The 18,281-nt window shown below is 44.7% G+C and overlaps 2 protein-coding genes across 2 annotated transcripts; one reads left to right on the top strand and one right to left on the bottom strand.

Moving 5' to 3' along the window:
* Window positions 1–8,707: 8,707 nt before the first annotated feature.
* Window positions 8,708–10,966, top strand: pdyn (prodynorphin). The gene is made up of 3 exons (XM_068598119.1): window positions 8,708–8,793; window positions 9,228–9,364; window positions 10,121–10,966. The coding sequence occupies exons 2-3, from the start codon at window positions 9,242–9,244 to the stop codon at window positions 10,706–10,708; spliced, it is 711 nt and encodes a 236-aa protein (XP_068454220.1). The 5' UTR covers window positions 8,708–8,793; window positions 9,228–9,241; the 3' UTR covers window positions 10,709–10,966.
* Window positions 10,967–11,933: 967 nt separating this feature from the next.
* Window positions 11,934–17,422, bottom strand: gmeb2 (glucocorticoid modulatory element binding protein 2). Its single transcript, XM_068597692.1, has 10 exons — window positions 17,084–17,422; window positions 16,300–16,457; window positions 16,082–16,167; window positions 15,839–15,963; window positions 15,650–15,753; window positions 14,613–14,770; window positions 14,106–14,174; window positions 13,859–13,996; window positions 13,118–13,240; window positions 11,934–12,996 (listed from the first exon to the last, which is right to left on the bottom strand). The coding sequence occupies exons 2-10, from the start codon at window positions 16,440–16,442 to the stop codon at window positions 12,428–12,430; spliced, it is 1,515 nt and encodes a 504-aa protein (XP_068453793.1). The 5' UTR covers window positions 16,443–16,457; window positions 17,084–17,422; the 3' UTR covers window positions 11,934–12,427.
* Between the last annotated feature and the right edge of the window lie 859 nt (window positions 17,423–18,281).

Consider the following 18,281-nt stretch of genomic DNA (forward strand, 5'->3'; position numbering starts at 1 on the left):
GAAGGTAAACACTGAAGAACCGAAGTCAGATACAATAGAGAGAAACTAGTGTAAATGTCTAAAACCAGCCCCAGATATCTGCTTCCTAAAAAAAACTAATGTTGCTGCTTTTGTGTTATTGTGAAAAGTCCCAGATGCGTCATTGTGTCTGGATTCATGACATCATCCGAGCTGCAGTCACTTTATTCAGAACACAATCTGGACACATACATATTCCTGTCCGAGGACCTCACATCGGATCAGGAAAAACTCCTCCAAAATGTAAAAAAAAACATGCAGGAAAGCAACAAACTTAGACTGATATCTATCTCTGTTATAGATATCATGTGTACAGAATGAACATGATAACAATGTAGCCGCTCCATCAACAATCAAGATAATATAATCCAGAAATAAAGACCGCCGCAACGGCATTGTTTATACCAGTGGTTCTCAAATGGCGTTACATGTACCTCTAGAGGTATGTTCGATTTTCTTTTAAATATATTTAAAAGGAACATCCATTTAAAAAAAATAGTTTGTTTTAATAATAATAATAATAATAATTCAAACTTGTACAGAGCTTTTCTAGGTTTACAAAGAATCAGAATCAGAAACTTTTTGTTTTGATAGGGATGTCATGTGTACAGATTGTAAAGCCCGCCCAGGCAAATTTTGTATTTGTGATTTTGGGCTATACAAAGTAAACTGAAGTTAATTTAAATATTTGTCCATCAACTTTTTCTTTGACTCCAAAACAGGTGAACAACTGTGAAAAACATTAAAACTGTGAAGTTGGTCCTAAAACTCGGGTGTTACCCATCTGCTCCGTCCCTCTCTGGACACGGCCGTCAGTCCATCTGGACCTCCGAGGTGCTCATGAACCCTTAAGGTGCTCGGGGACCCTGCCCACTTCCTCCCTCCTCCTGGATGATAAAACGAGAGTTGAAGTGAAGAGATGTTTGCGTTTGTTCTGAATGTGATTCACACTTCATCAAGGTTAGGTGTTCGCACCAAAAATAGCACTGCCTTTAAAACACACAAAGACACACACACACACACACGCACACAGAAGGAGCTGCGTCGGTGTGGGCGTGTTGCTAACAGTGCCGACGCCGTGGCTAGAAAAAAATGCAGTGATAGTTTAAAGGTTATTGCATGTTGGTAGCGTGACGCCAACTTTCACTTTCTCCTGGTGACCTGGAAGTAGCCGACAATACGCAAGCTGGGTGATTAACATCAGAGGATATTTCACACAATCAGTATTGTGAAAAAAGCCCTAAAAATGTAGATTAATTCATATTTATTATCTTTATTGAAACAAGCTTTTATTGTTGTGTTTTATATTTCATTATATTTTAGTGGGAGCCAATCAGTCGTCCGCATTTCCACCAGTACAATCACAGACTGATGTCATACTTGTCATCAACAGCTCTGCATTTTTCTTTCTGTAATAGATTCACTGTATTTATTCACAACATCCACTTGGCCAGTTGCGGGTCACCGCCAGTGACTATTAATGGAACTATTCATCCATTCCATACCTCTCCATTCAGCTTGTGGAACAACAGGAAGTGAGGGGGCTTTTTTTCTTCCTGCAGGCTGCTGCTGTTACAGGTCAGTACACCTGTTGCATGGGACTGATTGAAAGTCTTGTTTTGCATCTCATTTAGTGATTTTATTTCTCTTCGCAGTAGTTATTGTGTTTCTTTGTGGTTGTTTGACGTCCTTTATTGGTTGTTTAGCATCTATACATCGCCTAATGTTGGTCAATTTATGAGTCTTTGTGGTCATTACGTGTCTCTTTTAGATTGTTTTGCATTCTTTTGTGGTTGTTCATAGAAACGTCAAGCGGAGCCTTTGTGCACGGTAGGTTTATTCAGTAATTCACTGCCTTATCTAGTTTGGTGTGTACACTGCAAATACTCTTATGTTACTTTGTGCTTGTGTATGGGGGGTCAAAAGGGGTCAACCAGTATGTCTTTGCCCAGGGCCACAAACAGGTTGATCCGGCCATATCTGCAACTCGCCTGTCTGTCGGTCTGGACGCCTTAAGGACATATTTAATCAGTGTCTCATCCATCGCCTTCCAGGTGAATGATACTCACTGGATTAATGGATGATAGAGGACAGAAATGTGTAAACATGAGTCTAACACAGGAGGAGTAAATAAATCAACGCTACGCAGAGCGTCAGAACGATGACAGGAGGGAGGAAGGACCACAAACAGACATCCCACTCCGGGTTGCTTAGGAACCTTTTGGCCGAGTGACAAAAACTCATTCAGAAGGAGATAACGTGACGTTCAAACAGTTAGCAGTCGAGCCCTTGGAGAGCGCCGCAGACGAGAAAAAGAAAACACTTCATCATTGTGTTTCTCTATGAATAAAGGAACAACACGAAGCATCTAGCCACCGTGTACACAATGTGTCTTGAACGCGAGGCCGGTGGCCACAAGTTACGTGATTACAGGATAAAATGAAGAGAGCACTTCAAATCTCATTCTCTCAATTCCTATGTCGGCCATGCAGCTCATTGACTCCATGACATCTAATTTCATCCATGAAGGTTTCCAGGGTGTACACTATAACCTGACACGTGTGGCTCTGCTGCTGCCTTCATGTCAATGTCAATGTCATCTGCTGTGGCAGCTGCCTAAAAAAAAACACCACAAAAAGCAGAGGGGTGCAAGGGGTCCTCCCGTCAGAACATTTGGAGCATTAAAGACTTCATTTATCCATTCAGATGATTTTTTCTGCATTCATTTAATGTGGAAAGGTCTGTATTTATGTGAAGGAAAATACTGAATTGAGGCAGTTATGAGATTAAGTTATCATCATCGTTTTTGTAGACACATAACGTTAACTATCATCAAGGATGGCACAGAAGAGCACTACTAGTTTGACATTGTCTTACAGTACTGTGTAACTTTCCCCAAGTATGATTTTACCCTTCATATAGTTTTTGTGTAACATGGCTGCAGTCACGGAGTGTAATGAATACAGTGTGTTGCGTCACACTCGTCTTATCGATAGCTGTCAGTTTTAAGCGGTTTTAAAAAAAGGTGGCCTTTTTAGAAAATAATAACAGACTACCTTGATGATCTCACCAGAACCGTCTCTCTCTTTCTCTCTGTGTGCGTGCAATAGAAGATAATGCAAACGTTATAAAGGAAGTTTACTCAATTATTAGTTCGGACACCAGTAATTGAGCAAATTATTGGCTGTGTTCTCCCAAGATATTGGGAGAACATGTCCGTATTATTCATATTCTAACCTACACTATTGTTTTTTCCAATAAATGCATGAGTATATAGATATTAAAGCAGACTTTAATATCATAAACTGTATACTGTTTACAAGTGGATGTACGGTCACCATCACGTCACAGATTCTTTGATAGACTACCATTTTGAAGCCTCGGCTGCAGCATCTTAGCTATAGCCATCTTTGTTTTTAACGAAAGAGAAGAGACATTATTGGGATGAGAAGGTGGAGTTGGATAGCGGCTAACGCCGCCAATAGTTAGCTAGCTTGGTTATCAAGGTGCAGCGATAAATTCAGTGTGATCTTAATTGGGAAGCCAATTTAAAGACTTGTTTGTAATACTTACCAGAAAATAAATGGTGAAAATAAAACAGGTGAGAGTTTTTTTCAGTAGAGCTGAACTGAGTTGTAGCGGCCTGTCACTTAATATAATTTAAACGGGTGAGTTATATGAAAATGTGCCCCCTGTAAAATTGTCATGAACAGGGAAATTAGCAGTTGAGACAAAAACACTTTTTATAGCGGGCTGTAAAACTTTCTTCTGTAAAATCGGGCATTTTGCCAAGGGTCTCGATGGGGCTTGACTCACTTTTGGCCCTAGCCTCAAGTGGCCATTCAAGGAACTGCAGCACTAGAGGTTGCCGCTTGGGACGAACATCCCAGCATGAAGTCCAGTCTATTCAGCTAAAACTTCTGTCAGGATGACATGCTGGTAAAAAAAAAAAGTGCCAAGTTAAAAAAAAAAAAGAAACAAAGAAAGAAAATCCAGAGTAGAACCAGGATTACCCGAAAAAAAAAACGGAAATGCCGGACAAATGCAGCTGAAAGGTATACTGAGGTAACCATAGTAACTATTAGTTAAACACACCATCATTCCACCACAGACCCATAAGCTGTACTTTCAGATATTTTATCTTGCACTGTATAAAAGGCACCGCATTCAGCGTGTTCAGGGTCAGTTCTTCTCTGCGGAGGGAGAGAGTTACTGGAAGAAAGACAGAGCTCGTCAATACGACGCACAAAGTCAGGCTTTCAATCCCACAACTGTATCCGTCTCATATCCAATGGGCAGGAAGTGATTAGTCACATCACACACACACACACACACACACACACACACACACACACACACACACACACACACACACACACACACACACACACACACACACACCATAGAGCCTGGATGGCGTCAAAAAACAGAACATTGTCTGCAAAAAATATATATATATATTTAGTGATAAGGTTCAAGGTTTTCTGAGTAAGATGTACGTTACAGATAGTCCTCCCGGAAAGAACGACAGAATTTATAATTTAGTACCCCAATACAAAAGATATGTGAGGGTTTGGTTTTGCCGGACCCAAGCACAGACACGGGGAGGCAAGGTGAGGTGAAGGAAAAGGGTTTATTTAACAAACATTAACTGATGAGATGGTAGGGAGGAATGCAGCCGGCGCGGTGAGGTGAGGTGAGGTGATGTGGCGTGAGCAGCAGTGGCTGAAGTGGATCGCATGTACAGGGGAGTCCACGAGAAATGGTGCAATACTTTGGCAACTGGAGCGAGGGAAGCCACGGTGTTTCAACAGGGTGGAGTTGATGATGTGATTGAAGGCAGGTGCTGGAGATGAGGTGCAGGTGTGGAGATGATTGCCAGTTACCGGAAGCCACGCCCACAGCACCTATACGCATGCACACACACACACACACACACACACACACAACAAGGAAAAGACATGGCCGAGCCGTGATAAAATATTTCTGTTTTTTTTATCGACAAAATGGCGTTTGTCTGTCAGGTAATATTCATATAGAGCGATGAAGTCCACAGAGGAAAAAACGGGAGGTGGCTCGATAGATCAACAACAACATTTGTCACCAGAGACCGCCGCTTCCAACCGTTTTCAAAATGATCACGATTGTTCCAACCTTTTATCACCTTTCTGCTTTCCAGTGGCACAGCATAACATTTGTCCCTCTACTCAGAAAGATATATAATCTCCCCAGCGTGTTCTGGCTGCATCCTCTTACCAGTTGGACGTGCCAGTGAAATCTCTAAAAGCAAGCATCCAGGAGGATCCCGATCAGATGCCCGAATTGACCCGTTGGCGCTGGGGAAAAAAAGCAGACCAGTCTGTGGCCGGTGAGGTTGGAGTCTCTGATATTTTGTTGACCTTTTGACTGCACTGCCGGTTGTAAAGGTCCATCATCTATGGCAGCTCTCTCCTGGTGATGTGCTGAGCGGTTTTCGCCACTGTCCATAGATTTTTTTCGTGGTCCATGGTCATTATATGAATAATATATGTGCCATGCATTGAATGTGCTGTAACTCTGTTACGTTGTTCATTTTGTACACGTGATATCTATTGCCTCTGTCCATCCGGCGAGAGGGACACTCTTCTGAAGGGTTATTCCTTTCTTCCCTGTGAAAGGGTTTTTTCTATTTTTTGGGAGTTTTTTTTTTCCGATATGAGGTCCCGGGACAGAGGATGTTGTATGTGTACAGATTGTAAAGCCCCTCGATGCAAATTTGTAATTTTTGATTTGGGGCTTTACAAAATAAACTGAATTGAATGTAACTGCTGTTTGCTCGTTCAAACAACATGGAGGGAGCAGCACCATACAAAATATCCGAAGACCTTTTGTGTGTTCGTTGACTTTCCAGGTGGCTTTCCAGCCAGGTTTTTGACATTTTAAGAGGGGTGCTTGAGAAAAGAACAGGAAGGAAAATTGAGCGAGATCATCATCTGGGGCCATCATTACGCTCAGTACATTCACGGCAATCTGTCCATTACATTTTGTCTGTAATAAAAGTAGGATTGTGTGTGTTAGAGGAAAAGTCAGGCAGTCACCAAAAATGGTTAAGATTCGTCTTCCATCAGTCCACCTCCTTTTCTCAACACACAGACTGTTTACCTGCACAAATCCTGCTCAAACGTGATTGGTCAATACTTTATTAGATTACAACGGAATACCAGAATGCTTCAGATACCAACATCCTGACCTGTTGAATGTAGAATGTGTTCATGGAGGTTACAGCGGTGCTATCTTGCTATGGCTCAAATTGTTGGGCGTAATGACAGAGTGTATTGGTGACTTTAATCCTCACGCTTAAGCCATACCATCAGCGTGTGAACACTGCGCTTGGGCTGTGTGGGTGTTCTGTGTGTTGATGTATTTTAATTGTGGAAGGTGTCAGCCCACTGAGTATTGCACAACAGCACCTTTTACGAACTCGAGGAACATAGCGCCGTCACAGCGTAGTAAGTGATGGCACGTTCGAACACAGTTGTCATGGTAGTTACAGAGAGATTTTGTGAAAGAATTCAAATGGATGGAATCAAAAGTGCAAATAGAATCAAACATCACATGGAGTGTAAACATCGGCAAACCAATAAATGATTTCTTATCTTAGAATAAGAAATATGAAAATCGATCAAGTGAAAGACTGACTCTCCTAACAGAATAAAAAGCACTTGTTGGTCGCACCGGTGTAGCTCCACTCAGTCGCACGCCCAAGATTGATATTTGTTCACTAAAACAAAGGAACATCAGGAGGCCTTTACGGCGTAGCCTTAGTGGCCAATTATGAGTTTTGAAAGGCTTCAACCTTGAATGAGATGAGGCCCCGATTGTCATGTGTGGATCATTTCACCGGGGCCCCGCCCACAGCCCAACGCAGAGCGCTCGCTGACCTCGCTCGCTGCTTATCTCGTACACGAAGCGGCCTGAAGGCGTTGACCAACCACACGCCACCACACGAAGGCAATGATGAGACGCGGTAGGTGTACATCTGCCAAGAGGCGGGGGAGGCGCCAATGTACTCCACTCTGAATTAAGAATGTGTTAGTGCCCGACACATGTGGTGCATCATTATCGCTGTTGGGTGAAAACCTTGCACTCTCCTGGTTGCATCATCACAACTAAAACAATGAGGCGCTGTGCCAAATAAAGCTGCGCCTCGGGAGAAATTCAAAGGTACAAGGCCAACTTTAGCAGAGTAGTCTGCATACCTCTTCAGTTACGGGAAGAATTGTGCTCACAGCGCGAGCATGCGTCATCTTTAGTGCTTGTTGGATCGTTAGGCAATGTCCGAAATCTTCTTCCCATGGCCTCAAAGCAGGCTAGCTGTGGACCAATCCCAGTGTGTATAGTAACAAAGTATTCCTACTTTGTTACTATCCTTAAGTAGTTTTTTGGATATCTTTACTTTACCATTCATAGTTCTGTTGACTTTGACTTTGACTTTTTTGCATTTTGCAAAGGAAACTGATACTTTGACTCCGATACATTTCCCTTGAAACCTTTGGTACTCGTGATCAAATCTATCTTTAGAAAAATAATCATTATCATGAGACCAACATTGGGGACTGTGGTGGAACACAGACACAAAACTCCCAGTGATGCTCAGGATGCTAGCTAGCGAGCGACTACATGACTCTACGATGACTGATTTCGTAATGGAAGCAGAAATGGAAGCTTTGGTTTCACCTCTGTATGGTCTCGATCTCTAGTTTCAAGTCTTCTTCATTACAGCATGATGTTCATTTAGTAAATTATGGGCCATGTAGAGTCAAACAGATCATAAAGCAGCGTATGCTTTATGTGATTGACAGGTTGCTACCCTGTTGTCTGGTCTGTGAGTTGTCCATGTTTTCCGTTTACAACGTTAACCCTTTCACACTGTGTTTTCCCTTCATGAAAGTTAATTGAAATATTTTGGTCACCTAATAAATACACCTACAATTTGCTTTCACTTGTTTTTAGCTCCGCTCTCTTGTGCAGCCCAAATGCTCCTCCAGGCTTCAAAACGAAAGTCCACAAACCAATGGGTGACGTCACCTGCTAAAAGAGAGAATACTGGACTTACATCAGGTGGACACAAACACTATTTCAGATGAATGGTCATGCTGCTCCAAAACATGGGTCAAAAAACATGTTAACCTAACTACACAGTGAACAACGTTGTGTTGTGTTTAAATATTGTTCCAAACACTCAAGTGGCCCAGAAACAAAGGTGTGAGCTGAAGGCCAGCGATGTCTGAAACTGGCCTTTAACATTTGGTTAAAATGACAGTCACTCTTCCATCAGTGTATTCTATTTTATTCTAAGTCTCGCCCACAGGTTACTTATCTCAGTATTGCAAAAGAAGAAGAAGAAGAAGAAGAAGAAGAAGAACAGAAAACACATTGTTCATTGATGTCAGTGTGATTTTTTTTCAAACAGACCATTTTTTTTATCGAGGCCCCCGAGAGAGGAGTGGTGGTGATGGCGCTGCCCGTCTTAGACCTTCTCCGTGTGGGCGTTGGTTTACCAAACCTCCCGCAGCGGGGAGGCGGTGGGTTCATCACGCAGCACATTCCCCTCCCATTGGTCCCTGCTGGAGCCGCTGTGATGCGCCGCGGTGACACGACCGAGTCCGCGGCGATAAAAAGCGAAGGCGACGAGCCGCACAGGAGAAACACGAAGAGTTTAGAGGGTGGACGTTTGAAGCTCGATGCGCCTCTGAGAGTCTGACTACAGCTGGAAGCATCTGTCCAACTCCTGAGGTACCGACTCCACACTTTGTTTGTTGTTTTACTTTTCTGTCTTTTCTGGTCTTGAGTGATCCACACTTCATGTTTCTCTTCTTTAACAAAGTGCGGACAGAAATGACTTGGCTCCGGTGCGCCATTACGCACTGCATGCGCACAGGTCCATGACCAATACATCGTGTTTTTTTAATTAACGAGCTATTATCCAAACTGACTCAATTAAGAGTCAATAGTCAAGATTCATTTTCAAGAAGCAAGTCGTTTGATTACGAGAGAAATCATTCCTTCATTCTGCGAATCCTCAGAACCAAGCCGGTCCAATTGTGAGCCTCGCCCAGACTAACTGTTGTGCTGTTTCGTGTGTGTGTGTGTGTGTGTGTGTGTGTGTGTGTGTGTGTGTGTGTGTGTGTGTGTGTGTGTGTGTGTGTGTGTGTGTTTGCGTGTGTCAGGGACCTGGTAAAGAATGGAGTGGTATGTCCTGGTGCTGATGCTGAGCTTGCCGCCCTCCATCCGCGCAGATTGCTCCTCGCAGTGCGAGAAATGCGTGCAGCAGATCCTCGGCCCCGACGCCGCCTTCAGCAGCCTGGTAAGACCCGAGACCCCCAACACGGAGCTCTCCTCCCGTTGAGAGTCTTGACTTGACTTTATTTATTTGATGTGGACATCACAATAGCGTTAGAATTCCTAGCACATATCTATGCACAAAAGACAACCAGATACACTGTGTTGAGTTTATATCACGAATGCAAATTTTCAATCACCTTTTTTTATTTTTTAGCTTTTTTAGAGAGAGAGAGAAAGGTAGAGAAAAACTGCTGCCGTTTGGATAATGTATTGGGCTGTTATTTTATTGAAATGACAGGCAGCACCTATATTGTAAATAGGTTAACTTTGGACATCTAATCCGAACGTGATCCAAATTTAAACTTGCAAATTGTTGTCTCTCCAGTAAATGTAGTGGATTTTTTTTATATTTAAATTTCCTAAATCCTAAAGTTAAAGATGTCAATGTGTCAGTATGAATGATTGACCGAATAGACCTAATATATTGCCTAATAGGCCTCTAATGTGGGTTGCGTAAAATCTTGGATTTAAATCCTTCACTGCTTTGGACAAGCAGAGTGTGTGTTAGCACTTAGGGAAGTTACTGAAGGGAAACGTAAGAAAAAAAGTGGGGTTCAGAAAACGGCCAAAGTTACTCAAACTGACGCCAAAACCTGATATTTAGCCCAAAAATAATTTAAAAAAAGGTATTAAAAATACTTTTTGTGCGTCGCATCTCCCCGTGTGTGCGCGCGCCCCGATGCTGCTCTCACGCGCTTCCCCCCTCTGTGTCCCGCAGTCGTGCCGCGCGGAGTGTGAGGGGCAGCAGGAGAGCTGTGAGCGCGCCCCGGCGCGAGCGGACTACAGCCAGGACGAAGCGGCGGAGGAGGAGGAGAGCCAGCGGGCCGACCTGGTCAAGCGCTACGGCGGCTTCATCAAGAGGATCGACCGGAACAAGAACAAAATGTTCGCCTCTCCGTGGCGCGAGAACTACGTCCTGAAGGCCGGGCTGCTGCCCAACAAGTACGAGGACTTGCTGAAGACGCTGCAGGAGCGGCACGCGGACGCGGAGGCGCCGCCGGACGCAGACGACGAGGCCGCGGAGGACCAGGCCGCGGAGGACCAGGCGCTCCGCGGGCTCGTCAAGCGTTACGGCGGCTTTTTACGCAAATTCGGCCCCAAGTCAAAGAGGAGTAGCTCCGCGGAGGCGGAGAGCCAAGAGCCCGAGGAGCTGCAGAAGCGCTACGGGGGCTTCATGAGGCGGATCCGGCCGAAGTTGAACAACCTGAAGTGGGACAAGCGCTACGGAGGCTTTCTGCGCCGCCACTTCAAGATCTCCGTGCGCTCCGCCGAGGAGCCGAACTACTACGATGACTTGAGTTTATAGAGGAACTCTGCGTCTGGAGGTCTGAGCTTCAGATATTCAAGAAGCTCAAATCTGAAGCGTGAGGAGAAACCAGAGTAAGTCTGAAGAGAGAAACTAAGAACTTGTGCAGGTGCACTTGCAGCCCCTGTTCATCAGCACGTGTCGTGTGGCTGCTCTAAGCTTTGTGTGTAAAAGTAAATCTCCTCTGTGTGTTACTGGCATCATCGTCTGTCATTCAATAAATGATGCTTGTTTAATAAAACCATGAATAAACGCACTTTCCTGTTTGCCAGACGACTCCAAAGACTGATTTAAGCCAAAGTCCCGTCAACATATGTTCATGTTATTGTCTTCATCGACTGACTCGACTTTAATTGATTATCAAGATATTACTTACTTACATTTGGCATACGTCATATACACAACGAGTTTATAAAAAAACACTTTAATCCTGAATTTAGTTCATATGTAAAGTCTTTTCTCCATTTAAAAAAAAGGTAGGAGTTTGACATTTTAGAAAAACAATGTCTGCTTTTCTGCCAAATTTATCCAGAATATTTTTAACGAATATTTCTTAAAACTGTCAATTAAAAAACAAACAAAAAAAAACAATAGAACAAGCTAATGATCATACCACCAAAATATCTGTATGGGAAGCTGCTGGCTGGTAATTACAGCAAAAGGCCTGAGAGGAAAAAAAAAAAGTGAAATGTATAAAGCTGAAAACAAAAACGGCGGTTCAATTATCTACAGTATTTCCTTTTCATTGACGATTTATCTGGTCCCTTTATTTTTTAGAACGACATACCCCGCAACTCCAACATGAATGTGTTTGCCCTTCAGCTCAGTCGTTTAGCTTGTCTCCCGCGCCCCCCCTCCCAAAAATAAATAAATAAATCAAATGATTGCGCGCAAAGAACCCGAGAAGCTCAACGCTGAAGCTTCAGAAGCAGAGAAGTCAGAACGAGCTGAACGGTGAGGCTGTGGCGCCCCCCGGTGGCCAAACGACAAGCCTGCGTGACTGATCCAGGACCTGGTGCACAGGTCCAGATCCATTAGTACGAAAGCATATGAACTGCAATGATGTAAAGGCCTCCGGGTCTCCTACGTTATTACCCATTACACTTCTTTATTAACTTTATGTATTTACCTTGGTTTGAATTAACCGACGCATCAGATGAAGACCTCACACAGAACTGATGCAATATACTTTCTATACGGAAAAAGTTTATATTAGTAGATTAGATATTAGCCTGATGGTCAATATGACTTTCCTCAATAGAAAATAAAACGAGTATTTTTTTTTATCATCTCAACACAGTCTCGTAGTACCGATGGTCATCATGGGACCACAGCTGCCAAGCTTCTATGACAACGGAGCAGTTTGATGAAACACAATTTGTTCTTGAAAACTGAGCGTTTATTATCAAACTAAACAACACTGTTGTATTTTCTTCTCTTCAGCCTATGTGGAATGAATCCCTACAGAAACAGCTGTATCAAATATATTAGTTACCAATACATATTTACAGTCACGTCACACAGCGCTCACGCCAGATGCCTCCATATCAATTTAGTGACGGACGTCCACAAGGAAGGCTTGTGTGTCGAATGATAAATGAAGACCGTTGTAGAGCCGATCTGGAAAAGTCTAAATGTCCAGCGTCCAGAGACATGGAGATGAAGGCGATAACGAGCTGTGGGACTGGAGGCGAGGGGGACAGGCAGCTGTTCTGTGTCTCACTGCTGCTCCCCGTCATCCTGCTCCGGCTGGCTCTCCTCGTCTACGTCTGCCTGGCCATCCTCTTGCGACTCCTCTGCGGCGGTCTCTGTGGCGTCCACCACGCTTATGCTGCCAACCGTCTGCTGCGCGGCGGCCAAGCTCTGCAGCGCGGACTGCAGCGTCACCAGCTGGAACTGGGGGCCGACCACCTTGACGAAGCCGCCGCCCTCCTGACCCGCCGCCGCCGACAGCACGGTCAGGTTGGAGGCGTCGCCCCCCAGCTCCGACCCGGAGAGCGAGGAGGTCAGGAGGGTGTAGCCGCCGAGGCTGGCTCCGCCGGGGCCCCCCGCCATGGTCAGCACCTTGCCAAGCGGCAGGCCCGTCAGCTGGCTCAACGGCAGGGCGATCTGGGTGGAGCCAGCGTTGACCGAGGCCGGGCCGGAGATGGCGCGGGTCAGACGTGGGCGCTTGGGCGCCGGCGGCACGGGGACCGGGGTGAGGGTCATCAGGACGTTGTTGAGGTGCTGGGACTTGCTCTTCAGCTCCTTGGCTCGCTTCCTGTGCTCGTCGCACTGCTGCTCCAGAGCTGCAGAGGGAGGGGAGACAACACATCATCTGTATGCAGCGTCTGAGTTCCTCCAGAGCTGCAAAACAAAACACCGATCCATCCGGAATGTTAAGACTCCGTTCAGGACCCTGGTACTGACCGGCAAGGCTGCGAGTGTACTGCTCCCTGTAGCGGTCCATCTGGCTCTTGTGGCTGGCCAGAACCTTCTTCACCAGGTCCAACATCCCAAAGTTCTGCACGATGTTGTTGAGCAAAACAGCATCTGAAAAAAAAACACACACAGCGTGTTAGACATGAAAACTTGACAGTTTTCACACATCAAGATGCATTTCCAGCTTTTGGCGAGTAACTACAGCCAAATAACAATATACTGCCTTGAATGTCCAGAGCGAGCCGTGTGGCGTTTGGGACATGAGTGACATCATCGAAGTGGCTTGGTCTCAAACGTTTTGTTTGAATGAAAAAAAACATCTTGAGATGTGAAGTCAGAGAGGAGAAATCTTCTCAGACTTCGGTCACCCACAGCTTAGCCGCATAACACAGCGGCCAATCTCTGCACTAGCGAGGGTCGAGGTGCATGGCCAGGTATTTACAAGAAGAGTTGGAATAATTTTTTTTTTAAAAACAATATCCCTGGTTCTGTTGCATCGATAGATTATTTTCTTCTTTTCCTTTTCATTTGGCATTTCGAATGAAGAGAGACTCACAGTGAAAGAGTGCAAGAGTACTGACAGCAGAGAGAAAGAACTGAACAATTTAGCCAACGTTAATACATGAAATCCTTAGTTTAAACAAATTACTTAACTCTAAGCATGTTTGTTTTTGGAGTTCATAAATGATATACACAGTCACAGAAATGTAGTGTGTGTGTGTTTCTAACCTTTGACCTGAAGTGGTGGGTCACACACCCTCTCTTGCAACCCCTGCAGCACCTCCTGCAGCTCCTTCTGGAAGTCCTCCACCACCTCCTCCAGCAGTCCAGCTTCCTTCACTGTGCGCCAAAATGCCACAGAGTCCTCTGAAGAGACAGACACAGACACACATACACACACCATTAAAGAATACTGCAATCCACTCAACCAGTGTATTCCACACGATGGTGAGTGTGCATGCAGGTTGCTGTTCACCTCCAATGGCTGTGACCCACTCCGAGGTTTCCTCCGCTACATCCGGATACGAGACCGCTGCTCCATTCACTGCAACACAAGCAGCACACAACGCTCGCTAGACCACACCCCCAGACAACGGGTTCAAATCTGTTGCCGTGACACGATCACATTCCACACCCCCAGTGTTGACACTTTTCAAGCTCCACGGACGCTGAGGGACTTATCCAAAAGTGTAATCACGCTTCTCCACTTTTTGCTCAAGGAGGAAGGACCCATTACAGGAGTTACGAAAAGGTAACTCTGGTTCCGTGAATACCTGGTTACTCGAAACCTTCAAGGGCAAGAAGATTCTGAGAGGCGTGGTGGAGTCCACCAGAAACCCTACGAGTCATGTATGGAGGAGGTGTATCGCATAACAGCATTTTTAAAGTGCTGATCATGTGACTAAAGTAACATCAGCTCGGTTGTTAACGTTAAACACTGAAGCCGAGTCTACAGCTGGCCGGTGAAGGGTGTGGAACTTACAATCGGCTGACGAGGGGGTGACAGGAAGCAGCTCGGCAGGCTGATCCCCGCCAATGGACACTTTGGTCCCCACCAGGTCTATCTTAGTGCTGCGGCACGTGTTGGAGCAGACCTTTGAGTGCTGGTAAAAGTCCAGCTCACCCGAGTCCATGATCTTCCTGTGACATGAAACAGGTTTCAACAGTTTTTAACATCAGAACAGACGACCTGCGTTCATTGAAACAGTTCCACCGTGAAAAGGAAGGAATGAAGGAAGGGATATGGATCTACTGAAATACTAAATAAGTTGTCTATACCAGCTCGTATAACGTTTGAAATTAAAACCTCCCTGAGCTTCCTCCATCTTGACCCAATGCTGACAGACTTTCTGCATTCCCCCCATGCTCCATGCTCGCATGCTCACATGATGCGTGTAAAGAATGCTAATGGTGTGTTAGTGTCCTGACCTCACAGGCTTTTGAAATTGGGGTCAAAGTTGAACAAAGTTGAAATGTATGGTTGCTTACGAGGGGTGAGGATCATTTAGACACGTAAACAGTAGAGTCTGAACAGTGATTTTGTTTAAATGACAAAGAGCCACAAGTGGGCTGTGGCCTTAAAGTAGTAATACAATATATCACAATGTGTACAGAGCCCTAAATATGGGTACAGAGCCATCAAAAGACCCGAATTAAAAAAATCTAAAAATAAAATAGAAAAATATAAACATGTTTGAAAAACAAAATAATAGAAGAGAAGGATTGGCAGCAAAACACTTCAGTTTCAAAAGGAAAAGGACTCATTCTGACTCGTCCCTTTCACAGAGGGGAATTATCGATGCATTATATAAATCTTTAAAATCCCAATAATGAGGATAAATTTAACCCATCTCTGCATTAATTGTGAAAGCATGTTTGTTTTGTTTAAACCAAATTCCTGCACAATCTGGAGAACTAAACTGGATTCTCATGAAACATGCAAGTCAATAAATTCGGAGTTCTGTAGAGTAAAAACTCTTTCGCTCAAGTAAAACATTAGTGTATTGGATGAGTCCAGACCTGAGCATGGTGCCGTTGAGACGGATAGCTCTCTTCCAGTCCTTCAGAGTGGATTTCCCCGCTAAGCACACAAATTCCTTTGGGCTGATTAGCTGCTCATTGAACTGATCAGAGGGGCGAGAAGAAAACACATCTGCCATGAGACGTTGATGATCTTAAACTCCGTTGTTCTAAAATGACATCACGTACCTGGACGCATTTCACGTTGATCCCGGGGCAGACAAACTTCTTCCACACCAGCATTCCTTTGGCATCTCCGCAGGTGATCGGGTAGAAGACATCGGCCTCCACGTCCACCTCCTCGGTTAGCTTCACTGCAGAGACAGACACCAAAAACACCCTCACTCAGGTCTGTCGTCTGACCATGCAAACTGAGGAAGACGACTCTGTGAGTCTGCACATCTATTCACAAAGCCTTGCTGGACATGTTACCGATGACTGCCTCTTCTGTCGACAGAGAGTCTTGTCCGCCGGCCTCAGCTTCTGACTCCACTGCTGCCACCGTGAGGATGTCCTCCCTGGAAAAACCCACACACCTCTTGTAAGTTTCAATATAGCTGGACTACGGGACATGCTCCTTAACGACTCACATTTCACACTGTGTGTGTGTGTGTGAGAGTGAGCGAGTGAGCGAGTGAGCGAGTTGTTACCCTTGCGGAGGGGTCAACTCTCCAGTCACCAGCACCGCCTTGTCCTCCTCCACCTCGGAGGGGAGGTCCTCGCTCACCGTCTCCGGTACGGTGACGATCACGACCTCGCTCACGTCCTGCATGCTGACCTCTGACGAGGCCATGGAGGACAGGTGGAGCTACACCACACGGGGAGAGAGAGAAAAAGTGATCGAATTATTCATGTAATATTGCAAAAAGTTAAGTATTTACACCCCCCAAAAATTATCTTAACATGAAATACAAAATGTGCTACAACTTAAATGCACACTAAAATCCAGTGGAGATCAAGAAAGTAGCAATGGGGCTGATATGTGTTCATGAAAAAAGTGAAATATGTCTCTTATGTGTGAACATAAGAGACATAAGCCTTGTGGTGTGGCACCTGCTGGTTCCCACACCGTCACTGACAAGTCCGCATCACGTGACCTTAGAGCTACAGTGAACCAGTGGCTCTCAGAGGCGTCGTCTCAAACTCGTCAGAACTTTTGGTTTTAAACGTTAAGCGCACGCGGGCTCGTTAGACATGACTGCGACAAAGCTCACTGTAGTGAAGATAAAACGGTAAACTCTCGATGATAAAACACAAAACAATGTTCAACTCGAAACGTTACTGTGTGTGAAGAACAGAGACAGCAGCGCGAAGGTTCGCGTTACATTAAAGGAGAAATAAACTTGTAACGTTGATTGCAATTCTGCGTGCCCTCTTATTTACCTTAAGACCGAACAGGACACATACGACTTTAAGATATTAAATGCATCTTACCTATAGGTATTGATACAAATATAGAAAATAAACAGTCGTGAGTTTCTATATGTCGCCTTGTCTTCTGGTGAAAGGATGAGGGGACGAGGCTGTTCACCCCCACCGGGTGGCAGCCAGCTAACGTTAGCTGCGCGTCAGCTAGCAGCAGAGCGCGGCGACTGGACCCGCTGCGGGTGTTTCCTTCATCTTTCTAACAACAGCGCCGCCGTGCAGCTCTCTACTGTTGTTGGGGACCACTCGTACAGTTCATTCAATTTCATGCTCACAAGACTACTCCATGTTATTCCTTCTTCTTTGTGTTTATTTCAAGCAGATCGTAACATCCTTTTTTTTCTTCTTCTCCGCCTCCTCCGTGCTTTAACGGAAACTAGCGTCAGTCGTGTTTGCGCTACTGCCCTCTTCTGGCGTCGGTGAGCACCTACAGTGTGTGCGTTAAGCGGGTCAGTGCCGTGTTGTTACTTTGTACTGATGTTAGTACATAAAGCATATAAATTATGATTATGAAGGACAATGAATGAAACAAAGAATGGAGCAAACAGTGGTATTTAAATAAATGGGTAGAATAATATACACACGGTTTTATTCCATCCTGAAGCCATCACACTGTCAATTACTGCACTAATATAATTGCATTAATTGCACTAATTTCACAGCAAGGTATTATAACAGTTAATGATTGAGAAAGAACAGGTTAACTGTGACTTCACAGAAGTCACGCCAATATATTACTGTGATTTAGCAGTACTGTGTGAACTGTACAATGTAACATATTTGACTGTACAGCAGCAGTAAATCAGTGCAGACGTACAGCTCAACGGTATTATAGACTTAATAAACTTGACGTTTGTCGACATATCTCATCTCCGTGACTAAAAAACTGCAAATGCAGAACCTGTGTTTCCTGTTGTGGTATCTTTTGTGTCGGTCGGTTAAAAGCATGCAGACGATCTCCATATTTACGTACACTGTACTTGTATTTCTTGCCTTCATTTAAAAAGATCCATATTCTCCAGGTAACTAATGAGACCATAGTGAGACAAAACTGTTTTACACACTCCCAAGCCGCTCTCTCTCTCTCTCTCTCTCTCTCTCTCTCTATTTTCATCTCTCTCTCTCTCTCTCTCTGAGCAGCTCTGTTTTTAAAGGATCACTTCTAAACCTCCAAGTATAGCTTTTGATGCAATCTATAAACTACACT

Source organism: Clinocottus analis, unplaced genomic scaffold (assembly GCF_023055335.1).
Source record: "Clinocottus analis isolate CAN_PGR_092001 unplaced genomic scaffold, fCliAna1.0.p SCAF_4, whole genome shotgun sequence".
In the NCBI taxonomy this organism is placed as follows: domain Eukaryota; kingdom Metazoa; phylum Chordata; class Actinopteri; order Perciformes; family Cottidae; genus Clinocottus; species Clinocottus analis.

Coding starts and splice junctions, on each gene's coding strand:
- pdyn (XM_068598119.1), top strand. CDS start 9,242: ATGGAGTGGTATGTCCTGGTGCTGATGCTGAGCTTGCCGCCCTCCATC. Junction 9,365..10,120: donor ACGCCGCCTTCAGCAGCCTG/GTAAGACCCGAG, acceptor TGTGTCCCGCAG/TCGTGCCGCGCGGAGTGTGA.
- gmeb2 (XM_068597692.1), bottom strand. CDS start 16,442: ATGGCCTCGTCAGAGGTCAGCATGCAGGACGTGAGCGAGGTCGTGATC. Junction 13,997..14,105: donor GTGGGTCACAGCCATTGGAG/GTGAACAGCAAC, acceptor CTGTCTCTTCAG/AGGACTCTGTGGCATTTTGG. Junction 13,241..13,858: donor CCCACCACTTCAGGTCAAAG/GTTAGAAACACA, acceptor TTTTTTTTTCAG/ATGCTGTTTTGCTCAACAAC.